Source organism: Xiphophorus maculatus, chromosome 9, assembly GCF_002775205.1.
Source record: "Xiphophorus maculatus strain JP 163 A chromosome 9, X_maculatus-5.0-male, whole genome shotgun sequence".
Classification (NCBI taxonomy): domain Eukaryota; kingdom Metazoa; phylum Chordata; class Actinopteri; order Cyprinodontiformes; family Poeciliidae; genus Xiphophorus; species Xiphophorus maculatus.
Window position 1 is genome coordinate 378,695 of NC_036451.1, and position 13,604 is coordinate 392,298.

General features: G+C 38.8%; 1 protein-coding gene across 8 annotated transcripts in view; it reads left to right on the forward strand.

Annotated features, from left to right (window-relative positions):
• The window catches only part of slc5a9 (solute carrier family 5 member 9), a 51,161-nt gene that overhangs the window by 31,957 nt on the left and 5,600 nt on the right, over positions 1-13,604 (forward strand). For 5 of the 8 annotated variants that reach the window (XM_023339431.1, XM_023339429.1, XM_023339428.1 and 2 more), the window contains 2 exons: positions 6,755-6,905; positions 7,355-7,523. In XM_023339431.1, the coding sequence (XP_023195199.1) occupies positions 6,755-6,905; positions 7,355-7,523 (320 nt within the window). Of the gene's footprint in view, positions 1-6,754; positions 6,906-7,354; positions 7,524-7,750; positions 7,953-13,604 lie in introns of those variants that run through there. The other 3 variants (XM_023339430.1, XM_023339426.1, XM_023339432.1) reach the window with 3 other exon arrangements.

A 13,604-nucleotide genomic window follows, 5' to 3' on the forward strand; every position in this document is an offset into this window, starting at 1 on the left:
GAGGACCTTTAGTCTTATTTATTTAGAACCCTGTTCTAAATAAGATGAATTTGTTTTTAAGACATTGTGTGAAGTAACAAGCACCTAACTGAAGTACTCGTATTTGCACTTGGCATAGAAAAAAAATCTACATTAGGACACCCCTATATATATATATATATATATATATATATATATATATATATATATATATATATATATATATATATATATATATATATATATATGTATAGAGAGAGAGAGAGAGAGAGAGAGAGAGAGAGAGATATGTGGCCCACAGGTTCTCAATGGGGTTTAGGTCTGGTGAGGAAGGGGGCCACTTCATTATTCATTCATCTTTAAGGCCTTTACTGGCTAGTCACATAGTGGAGTAGTTTGATGCATGTGATGGAGCATTGTCCTGCATAAAAATCACGGTCTTCCTGAAAGATGCAGACATTTTCTTGTACCACAGCCTGAAGAAAGTGTCCTGGCAGTAGGTTCAGGAGTTGATTTTGAGACCATCTTCAACCTGAAAAGGTCTAACTGTGAGGATTTGAGTTTTTCTGTGGTTTATCTTAGGTTTCTGTGTCTATTGAGTCTCCATGTTGTCCTGTCTATCTTTGATTGTTCCCAGGTGTGTCTTGTTCCGTGATTACCCTTTGTGTATTTAATACTACCCGTGTCTCTGTGTCTTTGTCAGGTCCTCGTCTCGTTTGGCGTCTCGTCTGCTGTCGAGTCTGTCATTTTTGTTCAGTCTTTTCCAGTTGCTATTAGCCCTGAACTTAGTTAAGTCAGTTCATCTGTGATGCTTGGATTTCTGGATTTTTTGGATTATTGCATCATTAAACACCATTATTCATTACAACCTGGGTCCTCTGCATCTGCCTCACCACCTCTCTACCGCACAAATCATGACAGAAGGACCCGACCACAAGTACGGTGAGGAAGGCTAAGAAAAGGAACATCAACATGGACGCCATCAGGCTCCTTTTGGTGTTGGAGGGTTGGTCCACCCATTTTCGTTTGCTGGGTTTGGTGGAGCTGCAGTGGGAGGCAGAGTGGGAACGCCAGACAGCTTTTGCCGTAATGGCTGGCCACCCTCTGCCTCCTAAGCTGGACTTCCACTCCACCACCCCAGCTCCAGCATCTCTGGGACGAGTCCCACCTCCAGCCGGAGCTCAAGCGTCCAACTCGGCTCCAGCCACGTCTCCAGCGCCTGCCCCTGTAAGTGGGTTCTTCCCCTCTCCCTATGATCCTCCTGAGCCCTCTCCCTGTGGTTCCTCATTGCCCTCTAGTGCCTCCTCGTTACCCCCCAGTGGCCCCAGAGACTCCTCGTCGACCCTCAGTAGCCCCCTGCTCCTCCTTTGTCACCCCCTGCGCCGAATTTGCCCACTGGACCCGCCTCCAGTGGTCCACCCCCTGCGCCAACAAAGCCCACCAGACCCGCCTCCAGTGGTCCGCCCCCAGCTCCATCGCTGTCCGGCCGGACCTCCTCTGAGGGGTCTGCCACCTTCCTAGGCCTGAGCTCCTCTGTCGACGCCCCCCGAGGCCCAAGCTCCTCCGTCGACGCCCCCCATGATGGGTTCGTCTCCATGGGTCCATCTCCTCCGTCGGTCTCCGGACCTCCCACGAGGGGTTCACCTCCTGTGTCATTGCCCACCCTGAATGGGTTGTTTTTTGTTGTTTTTTGACTCTGACCCCTCGTCCAGTGCCCCTCTTCCCACACTTATTGTGTTTTTGTTTTTTGGACTATTTGGGTGTCTTGGGTTTGAGTTATTCTGTGTGTTCATTTTAGGTTTCTGTGTCTATTGAGTCTCCGTGTTGTCCTGTCTACCCCTTGATTGTTCCCAGGTGTGTCTCGTTCCGTGATTACCCTTTGTATATTTAATGTCACCTGTGTCTCTGTGTCTTTGTCAGGTCCTCGTCTCGTTTGGCGTCTCGTCTGCTGTCGAGTCTGTCATTTTTGTTCAGTCTTTTCCAGTTGCTATTAGCTCTGAACTTAGTTAAGTCGGTTCATCTGTGCTGCCTGGATTTCTGGATTTTTTGGATTATTGCATCATTAAACACCATTATTCACTACAACCTGGGTGCTCTCACCACCTCTCTATCGCACAAATCATGACACCAACTATGTCATCTTGAATAATACCAGCACATACCATCTAGCTGGTGTCTGATGCGAAGAGGAGCTCTGTGCCCATTACTGACCCATCCACAAGTCCATCTATCTGATTCGTCTATAGGAGAGCAGCTTGACCAATCTCATGATAACATCATGCAGACAAAATCTAAAGAGGGGTAAAGAGCACATTATGAAATTTTCCATTACACCCTCGCCCCAAAAATCACCAAAAACGCCTGAAAAGGTATACCCAAGTTAAACCAGCTGCTGTTCTTGAACAATTTATACTACATGCAAAGCTTGGTCTCTTTATGAAGATGACAAGCAAAATTTTCTATTTTTGCAGTCAAAAATACTTTAACTGTAAGCAGCTTGTAGCTATCACATTTGTAACACAAAAGAAATTGAAAAATTTTGCTTCACCCAGATTTTTCATTTTTATTTCTTGTAAATGAACATTGAGTGTTGAATGTATGAACTGGAAAATACAATAAATCTGTAGAATAAAGTATTCTGCTCATGAATTTCAAGACTGATCAAAATAGCACAAAAAAGAAATGTCATTTTGGACATGTTTATTTTTGAGGATGTACAGGTGTTGTCCAAGTGTGTCACTTGGAGTCTCCATTTAGAGTCTCCAAATGACACACTTGGACAACACCTGATATACAAATTTCCGATGACTGTAACTCCTCAGTGCTTCAACATACAGTCATCAATGAGGGCTTTAATGAAAGATAATGACCAGAGGAGTCCTCTGGTAGACATAACATTACTGATAGTGGAAATTACTAATGATTACATAAATAAAATGGCATATTTTGGGAGAGAGGGCTTACCGTGCAGTCAGACCTCCTTCCCCTTCTTGCAATATGCTGTCCATCTGTCCGCCCCCATATCCGTCTGTCTGTCACCCTCCCCCCTCCCCCCCGCACTCAAACGGTATGCTAAACCTGTAAATCCCGGAAAATACAATGAATAAACGGCACGCGGGCGTTCCGGTGCAGGTTGAGGGGTTAACTTTGGGGGATTGGTGATCGGCTTATACTTACATGAAGCCAATCTTATCCACTGATCTTATGTTCATCAGCAAAGGTTTAAAAATCTGCCTCTTTCCTCTTCTGCTTGCTCTACAGTGAAAGTTTGACTGACAGACCGGGCCGCCAGGTCATCTCTGCATGTTTGCAGTTAACAATATTGACTCCTGTTGCTAACTCAGTGACTTTCTTGCTACATTTAGCGACATTTCAGACAAAAAAATTGGTATCGGCCAAAATCTAAATCTCCAGGTTAGGCTTTTTAAAGATCGGTAATCGGCGATCGGACAGAAAATTGCATTTGGTGCAGCCCTGCACACATATTCATAAGATTCTTTGATTAAATGAATTTCTCTGGTGTAATTACAATAGATACAAATTTAATTTATACCAGGTGAGTCTTTCTCACTTGAGAATATGCACCGGTACCAGGTTGATTCTGTGGCTTCAATCAATTTTAATTGAAGAAGTTTCATATAACTTATAAATTGATGTAAAAATACTGTTTGTTTTAATACATAAATTATCAGCAGCAAACAGCACCAACTAGCGCTTAGAGCCGCTCATTGATGTAGTAATGCAGTAGCCATGTAGCCTGATGTAAAAACATTTTCCTAGACAATATCAAACATTGAGAAGTTTTAATTATTGTTGTCAAACGTTATCAAACACGTTTTGAAGGCAAAAAAACTCAGAAATATACAGGGTCAATCATGAGAATCAACTCATTTAAAGTTAAAACTTTGTTTCACAAAAATACGGACATTTGTGCTGTCAATCAAATTTTCAATTAGCAGCTCCAATAAATCTTTCTGATAAACATTACATTACCAAGACACAACATACCTTTATCTTAACTTTTTCTTATTTGTTTTCTCTCTCCCTGAAGGACAAATCATTTTTGTGACATTGTTTTGATAACTTATCTTCTACCAATACTTTGGAGGTTTGGATGCTCTCTGCAAAGCAGCTCAGATTATCCTTCAGTGTGGTACTTTCTGCGGAACTTTGGAGGGCCCCAAGAGCAATTTATTTATTTATTTTTCTTTTTGCTCATATAAGAAAGATTTCTACATACATTATCAAATATATATTATTCTAAATAAAAAAAAACCCCACAACTTTAGAATGAATTTATTTGTGTTTGTTAATATAATCACACAGAAACAAACAAACGAAAAAAAATCTGTTCCACTTAGGGGTCCCCTAGCGGCCCCAGGGTCCTAAGCGGCTGCTTCATTTACTTATGCCTTGGGCTAGCCCTGATTTTTAGTATTATTTTTCTGGTACACAAACATTATGAAATGCTTTGTCCACTTAGTCAGCCGGAGTTAATGAGCGCGTCCATCCCATAAACTCGACCAACCAAAACAGTTACTGTGACTCTTATTAAAAACTCAAAATGACACGAAATGGAAGAGCTACTAAAGTTACATTAGCAGCATTGAATTAAATCTCCGGTTTGTTACGCATCTCTGTGCACAGTGCAGCGGATTTAACACATCATGCAGGGCCGGTCCAAGGCTGTATGAGGCCTCGAGCAGAATTTGACTAAGGGGCCCCTTTTGCTGCTAAAAACATCAGCACCTGTACCTGCTTCTGTGTTAGATTTAGTGAAATGGGAAAAGGGGAGTAGTTTAATTGCCCAACCTAATAAGCAATCAGTTATAATTGTAGTTTGTGAACGAACAGAGCTCAAACTCAAAGATTAAACTCACAGCATCAGATTGTTGCTATGGTAACAAAACATCTAACTATGAATACTGTTCTTTGAACTTTAACAAAGTAAACTTGCCAGCTCCTTTAAATCTTACATTTAAATGTTAAACCATTTAAAATCTTTTAAGTTATGTATGCTGAAACCATTAAATCAAATTTAGCAGCATTGATCATCTCAATAAACAAATGTTACATTTATGTATCTGTGGTTTGTGTTAAAATATTAGCATTTATGGGCCCCTGAAGCCCTGGGGGGGCTGATGGAGCCACTGACTTAATTTGGATTAAACAGAAGTGCAAATATTTAATATTCATTTTAATTGTATTTTTTGATTTGCTGTCCTTAAGACTAGTTGTGGGTTTAGATAGCGTTTCACTGGAGATGTTTTCCTGTAACATATAATTACCCACTAGTACTTTTACTTCTTCTGTCTACTTAACATCTTTTAATACAAAAACACGATGGACCGCTGGTGGAACACCTCAGTGGCCCGAACTCCAGGCTTACCAAGTTTTCTGGGGGAAACAAAATGCGCATCTCCCTCTTCATTGTTTATGTTTCTGTCGCTGCTGATAACTGTCGTATAGAGACGGTGGTCACTCCCCAAGACGCGTAGAGGAAATAAAATTGAATTACAAAAGAAAATAGTAACGCACAGTAACGCAAAGTGATTTCGATAAGTAACTGTAGTCTGACTACTGGATTTGAAATAGCAACACATTAGATTACTCATTACTGACGAAAGTGGTCCGATGTAATGCGTTACTGATATCACTGTGTATATATATATATATATATATATATATGTACTGTATGTGTGTGTGTGTGTGTGTGTGTATGTAGTGTGTGGTTCTTAATTGTCATTCTCATCCGTGGCCCTGCTGCGGCAGCCTTGAGCCCTTTGCCCCCCTGCATACTGAGGAGGTAATTCAGTCATTTATCTGAGGTGTGTTGGACAAAAGATTGTTCTATGAAATGGCACTTTGTGCCTTGAATGTGCCATGGGTCTATGTTTTCTGGGTCTATTTCTGAACATAGCTCTTTGTCAGTGTTACATTACTTTATCTTTCTGTCTTTATTGTGTTTTCCCAAAATCATTTTAATTACAGAGTAGTAATAAATACAATACTTAGAAACTGTGGAGTACTCACTTTTAACCCAGAAAAGGAATTAGATTAGTCACTTTAGCTTATTTGATCAGAAACAGTAGAGTACTCACTATTTAGATGCAGAGACCAGAAGCCCAGAGGACACTTTTGGTTAAACATTGTCAGACTATTTTTTAGACCCCTGTTCTCCCAACCCAGAAATGGAATTAGACCAGAGGATACTTAGTAACTCTGAACAGGAGCACCTAGCTTACATACTTTAGATCAACATCAGATTCTTTGTCTTCTTTTGCTCTTTTCTTTGGTGTGTTATTTTGTTTGCATTTCCTTTTAAATCTTGTAAAGCACTTTGTATTGCCTTGTTGCTGAAAATGTGCTATATAAATAAAATTACCTTTACCTTTAAATGAGTTTTTGTAGTAACCTGCAATTATGAGACACTTAAAATAGAAATGTTTACCTCTAACAGAAATTTAAGATCATGTTGCACTAATAGAGTTGGATGGGCTCATATGTCTGTGAACTCCAAAGTGGAAAATGGACTCCGGCTCATTTCAGGAATGCATAATAAGTGATGCAGTCCTAGGAACAGCCTGTGGTAGATTTCAGCATGTTTGTGTTTTCAACCTTCTTAGACAGTGCTATTTATTAGTCAAAGGCTTTATTGTTTTTCATTGTGCATCTTAAAAAATTGTGATGTAAATTTTGATGTGTGTTATATATGTGTGCTTCTCAATCCATTTTTAAATAGTTCACCTTGATAATATAAATGTTTTTTTTACAGGTTTACGTGGTCTGATGCTGGCTGTAATTTTGGCTGCTCTGATGTCATCTTTGACATCAATTTTTAATAGCAGCTCCACTATATTTACTCTGGACCTCTACCACAAAGCAAGACCAAGAGCTTCAGAGATGGAACTTATGATTGTTGGAAGGTAGGAATGAAAGTTACACCTCAAATCCAGAAAGTAAATTTGGACAAAAGAGATGAAATGTCATTGCCTAAACTATCTTTCTGTCAGAAAACAAACAAATTTTCTCCCTACATTCAATACTTTTTGCTGCACAAACAAATACTCACAGTTCTAAATGTTTACCGTACTTATGCACCCCATGTCAGTGACATGTTGAGTTACATGATGAGGTGTATGTTGATATTGGATCAAGAGTAATGGGAAATGACATACTGGTTATTATTATTACTATTTTCTTTACTTTCTTCTATAGGCTTTTACTGATATAGCTTAATAATCAGTTCAACTAAAAGAAGTCAAATGGTTATTATCTGTCTGGTGCCCAGGAAGATCTTAGGCATGCTGGATCACACCTTACTGTCAATTTGACTTCAACCGAAATGCCACAATAACACTATGTCTATATTCAGGATTTTCATCCTCGTCTTGATGTGTGTTAGTCTGTTGTGGATTCCAGTTGTCCAGACAGCCAACAGTGGACAGCTTTTTGAGTACATCCAATCTGTGACCAGCTTTCTAGCCCCACCAATTACTGCTGTCTTCATAATGGGAATCTTCTGGCCTCGGGCCAATGAACAGGTATGTCCCTGACAGATGTACACATCAAACAAATAATCACAAATGACCCTGAAATTATGTTAACTCAGGAATTTCCAGTCCAGTTCTTATTTACCGATGCTTTGCATGACTCCAATGTGTTTCTTTTGTAAACCCCTTGACTGAGCATGGTACAATCTAACTCATCTAACCTCCACAACAAACCTTTATAATGTTATCATTGTGGGATCCTCCTCTTGTCCTGGCAGGGTCACAGATGGGAGCTGGTGCCACAATCTCCAGCAGTCATCAAGAGATGGCGTATATTCCAGATAGGTTGCCAATCTATCGCAGCAAGCATGTGCAGAGGGGGGGATGAAGAGGGCATGAGTCCTCGTCAATATGATGCCCCAAGTGCCCTTTTTGGAGTCTTCTTTTTTTCAAATACTTTATTCATGAGCTGGCAAAGAGGTCAGGGAATATGTTTTGTCTTTAGCTATGCATGCAGATTAGTTTGTGTCTTGTTACAGCCTGTTCTCCCAAAAATAGTCTCTGATAAAGTGGTATTATCTAAGAGCAAGTCCTTGAAAGTTCAGCCATACAATTGGACAGATAACTTCCGGAGAGGTGAGGGGATGGGAAAGAAGGGCTTGTTTACATAAACTCCAAGAGATTTGAGATAGCCAGCCAAGGCAGACATAAGGGAACCAGATTCAGAATTAACATTCTCTTTAGATCGGGCAGACTTCAAATTTCCATCTGCTCTAGAGTCTCAACCAGTACATCTCTTTTTATTCCAATCATCCAAATTAGTGTGGTTGTTTCCACCGGGCCGGAACTAGCAAGTTCTCCAAGATCGATTCCTTTCCGCTAGTGAGTTTTAGCGTCCAAAGATTGCCTGCGAAAGAATTGCATCCAACTTGCGCCTCTGTCCCCAGCATGTCAGTCTGAGTGTTCGCTAGTAAGTCTATCTCGGCCCAATCCATCACGAATTTGTCAATATGTCAAATTGAGAAAATTTGATCAATTGCATTGAGAAACCAGTTAACCAGACCCATAATTTATAGATTCGGAGGAAAGAAAGAAAGGCTCCAAAAAAGCAGCACAAAAACAGAGCAAGCAGGGTGAAAATGAGTAGGAAGAGAAGCAGAGGAAAAAAGCGTCCGCTTTCACCGAGAGCTAGAGACAAAAAACAAAAAAAACTTCATCTATGCCTCACCCAGACATTTTTCCTAACCCAAAAACAACACTTCTCCTTGTGGGGCCCAGGTTGTACTTTGGTGCCCACACATGTTACATGTTAGGAAAATAGTCGTCACAATTTATTTTGCCAGACAAATCCAGAAATCAGACCAGTGGTAGTGGGAGGTAGAGGTGAATCATGAGCATAAGAATGGGTAGTGTACATGAATTATCATGATTGCTGTCACTCCTATAGTTCAAAATAAGTTGTGCTAACTGAAACAAAAAATACTTAAATAACATATTTTATCCTCATCCATTAAATAAAAGAAATCTGGATAAACATCCAATAATTTCTCAGCATTGAGTACAAATATCAGTACTGTGTGTAATTTCCCTCAAATTATACAAAGAACATCTTCGGTCTTCCTCTGGGACTGAACAAAAACGTTCAGTCTCCAAAGCCAAAGGCAAAGTGCCAGATCTGAACTGGTCGCACATGGACCTTTGTTTTTTAGATAAGTTCTATGATGCATATGGCTGAAGACCATAGGCATACTTTAGTAAAATATAAGTACGTAATTTTGGTTTATGCAAGATATCAACTGCCCACTTACTTTTATAAACTTTAAAATAAAACTGTTTAAGCTGTTAAATATTACATCTTAATTTAATTCTATAAATGTACAGAAAATCTACCTCCGCAAATATCTTCTCAATTTGTCTGGCCCAAGTGTTGTGAAATCCCAAAGAAAAATATGTTTTGTTAATCTATGCTCTAGCATATTAATAAACCTATTCCACAATCTGACCCTATCTACAATATATCTACAGGGTTTCCCACAGAAAACTTTGCTAAGCCCAGTGGTTGGGGCACCGAGGCGGTCCATCAGTGGTCCGTCATGTTTTTGTATTAAAAGATGTTAAGTAGACAGAAGAAGTAAAAGTACTAGTGGGTAATTATATGTTACAGGAAAACATCTCCAGTGAAACGCTATCTAAACCCACAACTAGTCTTAAGCAAATCAAAAAATACAATTAAAATGAATATTAAATATTTGCACTTCTGTTTAATCCAAATTAAGTCAGCAGCTCCATCAGGCCCCCCAAGGCTTCAGGGGCCCATAAATGCTAATATTTTAACACAAACCACAGATGCATAAACGTAACATTTGTTTATTGAGATGATCAATGCTGCTAAATTTGATTTAATGGTTTCAGCATACATAACTTAAAAGATTTTAAATGGTTTAACATTTAAATGTAAGATTTAAAGGAGCTGGTAAGTTTACTTTGTAAAAGTTCAAAGAACAATGTTCTATTTGTTTGAGCTCTATTATAACTGACAATTATAACTGATTGCTTTTTAGGTTGGGCATTTAAACTACTCCCCTTCTCCCAGATTTCACTAAATCTAACACAGAAACTGTTAGAGATGCTGATTATTGTAGCAGCACGAGGGGCCCTTAAGTCAAATTCTGCTCGAGGCCTCATACAGCCTTGGACCGGCCCTGCATGATGTGTTAAATCCGCTGCACTGTGCACAGAGATGCACAACAAACCAGAGATTTAATTCAATGCTGCTAATGTAACTTTAGTAGCTCTTCCATTTTGTGTCATTTTGAGTTTTTAATAAGAGTCACAGTAACTGTTTTGGTTGGTCGAGTTTATGAGATGGACGCGCTCATTAACTCCGGCTGACTAAGTGGACAAAACAGGCAGGCCGCCATGCTTATAATACACTGAGGGATGCCCTGATCTAACGTCACTTGGTTCCCAACCCATATCTCCATATAATGCCAATTTAGGAGTATTTATTAGCACACCTAAAAAATAACAAATGACTCTACATTGAACTTTTCACTGTAAGGTTGTTGACAGTGACCCCAGACTCCCGCTCTATAATCTAATACTGGGTAAACACAAGATCTATATTACTCAGTATACACCTTATACTTTATTTATAACTGAACCTAGTGCTCTCCCAGCTGAGTCTGATTGGACTATTATTCCTTCTTCAAATGTTAAATATTCAGCCACAGTAAATCCCAAATATTTTGTCTATTACAAATGTTTTTGTAATAGACACAATAGTAGGCCCAAAACAAAGTATGTGTTGTCAATGCATGACTCATTTTTCTGAAATTAATAACTTCTGTTTTAATACAATTTATCCTTAACCTCATTTTTTTAGAAGAAGAAGAAGAAGAATTACTTTATTCATCCCAGCAGGGAAATTCTTTCGCAGTTACAGCAAGAATTTTTTATACACATCACGACAGGAGCTGCGTCTGCAGGCAGCCAGCTGAGCCGGCGCCATAACACTGACCATAAGTGATATATAACAATTTCTGTAAATCTGGTTCACTTTCAACTGCAAACTTTTGTCTCACCGACTCTCACTCCTGAATTTACCTCTTTAATTACCATTACCAAGTCATTTATACATAATGTGAAGAGAGTGGGAGACAGAACATCTCCTTAACACCAAATGGTGTTTAAAAACCATCGTGTTCTGTTGTCGTTCACCTGAACACAAGATTCTGAGTTTTGCTAAACAGCTTTAATAGAATTATCAAATTTTTCATCAATTCCTGCTTTTAATAACTGAAAAAATAACACAATCAAAAGCTTTTTGGAAAACACGCAAAAGTAGACTTTACTTCTTGTGTCCTTGCATTAACTATTGTGGTTAAGGAATATATATGATCTATACAGGCTCGTTTTTTCTAAACCCATTCTGTTCCTCTTTTTACAAGACTCTAAGTCAGGGGTGTCCAAACCTTTTGCAAAGAGGGCCAGATTTGATAAAGTGAAGATGCCCGGGGGCCAATAGTTTGTTCGGACATTTTTTAACTACAAAAGTTTCATGCAAATACACACTGTTATAAAACAATTTTCATTGTCACAATTATCTTTATTTTTCAAATGACAAAATAACCAAATATAAGCCACGCAAGCAGATGAGAACAACTCTAAAAACACAAATTCTGCCTTTCATTCATATCTGGAGAGTCAGATAACATTGAACAAACTGTATGAATTACCTTAAATTTGCATGAGTTTAAAAATATCTTTGCCTCAAGAACATTTTAAACAGGAGTTATAAGCAATGCAAAGTTGTCTGTTATTTTTAAATCTTAAAACAAGTGAACTTTGCTCTTGTCATTTACAATATCTTTCAGAAAGTAATAGTTTGTGTCACATCTACAGGTTCATAACCAAATCTTACTCAAGAGTTTAATAAAAATAAGTGCCATAAATCCAGGTGCATAAATGTTCGATTGGCTCTTCACTGTTGATAGTGACAGATGTTATCGTTCAAAATAATCAATTTCATGTCCTCAACTCTCAGTGCCACACTGTTACTGCCAGGCAAACATTCGCAAATTCTTGGTTCTTCTCAGGGCAAAATGTTCTCCACCATTTTCATAACACAGTTTTGATAAATATACCTTCAGTAAAAGGTTTGCCATGTTTAGCTATTAACATTAACATTGTAGCTTTCTTTGGTGGTATTTTCTTTTGACTCACAGGCCCACGTGAAGAATCGCTGTTGTGATGCCAGTGCAGCTTGGAGCTGCTTCACTTTTTCAGCACGGTCACTTCCTGTTAGCTTGTTGTATGTGTTAGCATGTTTACTCTGGTAGTGTCTCTTTACGTTGAAATCCTTAAACAAGGCGACCGTCTCATTACAAATTAGACAAGCACAATTGCCTTGATTTTCAGTGAAGAAGTATTATAATTCCCATCTCTCTTGAAAGCGGCGGCCCTCACTGTCAACTTGTTTTCTTTGCAGTGGCCATGGCAGAAATGAGCGGAGAGCGGTTCGCTGCACTATTAAAGTGGTGCTGCCACCATTTGGTGAAAGGAGGAATTACAGTTTCAAGTTTTATGATTTATTTATTCTGTTTGACAGTGCAGTCGGGCCATAAATAATACATTATAAGACCGAAGCTGCGGGCCGTATTAAATCTGACCGCGGGCCGTGATTGGCCCTCGGGCCGGACTTTGGACATGCCTGCTCTAAGTACTTAATTAATCTTTCATTTAGAGCACTTGAGTAAAGTTTATAAACACAAGTAAGTAAGCTAATGCTCCTCTAGTATGTAGTTCATAGGTACTCGAGGGTCAGTAGTTTGGGATTTTGGGATTGGTTTAATTATAAATTTTTGCCAATCAGATGGGACTAAACCCTGTTCAAAACATGTGAAAAAAGATTGAAGAAAAGACTGAATAAAATCTGAAATAATCCAGGTTGTTTTAAGACTTCATTTGACTAATTATCATAACCCATAGCCTTCCCAAATTTTAACTTATCAATGGCTTTATGGAGTTCATTTTCTGAAATATAAAAGTTTAATTGAATATTTGAGAAACTCATTCACATAAAACTTTCAATTCGATTCTTAATAGATATTGTCCTTTCTAAATAAGAACAATCCCATTCAGGAGAGACGAAACTACCAGAAAATAAGTCTCCAAAGTCAGCTTGCCACCAATGCAAAACATTGTTAATATCAAGACATACAGAGCCATCCTCCTGAACCACGTCTAAGGAGATGTTTTTGTTTTTCTGGGCCCTAATTGGTTGATCAAGTTCCAAAATTCCTGCAGGTTGTGAGTTTGATTAAAGTCATTCTTTACTGCCTGATCTCGTATATAAGTCCTCAAATCCTTATCAAAATATCAGAAAAATTTTTTCTCAGCTAGTTTTAAGTCATTCTATAACACTTTTAATTCCTCGTTCCAATAAAATAATTTTTTTTGTCTTGTCTCTTATTACCACTAATAACTTTTTTACTGAATCTTATAGCATCATAGACATAATTACAAAAATCATCATACCATACATTCAGCGAACTTTGATAGTTGACATGCTTAAGTCGTTCTACAAATGTGCCAGCCACAAATTGCAATGAGGCATTTGAAACGGGGCAT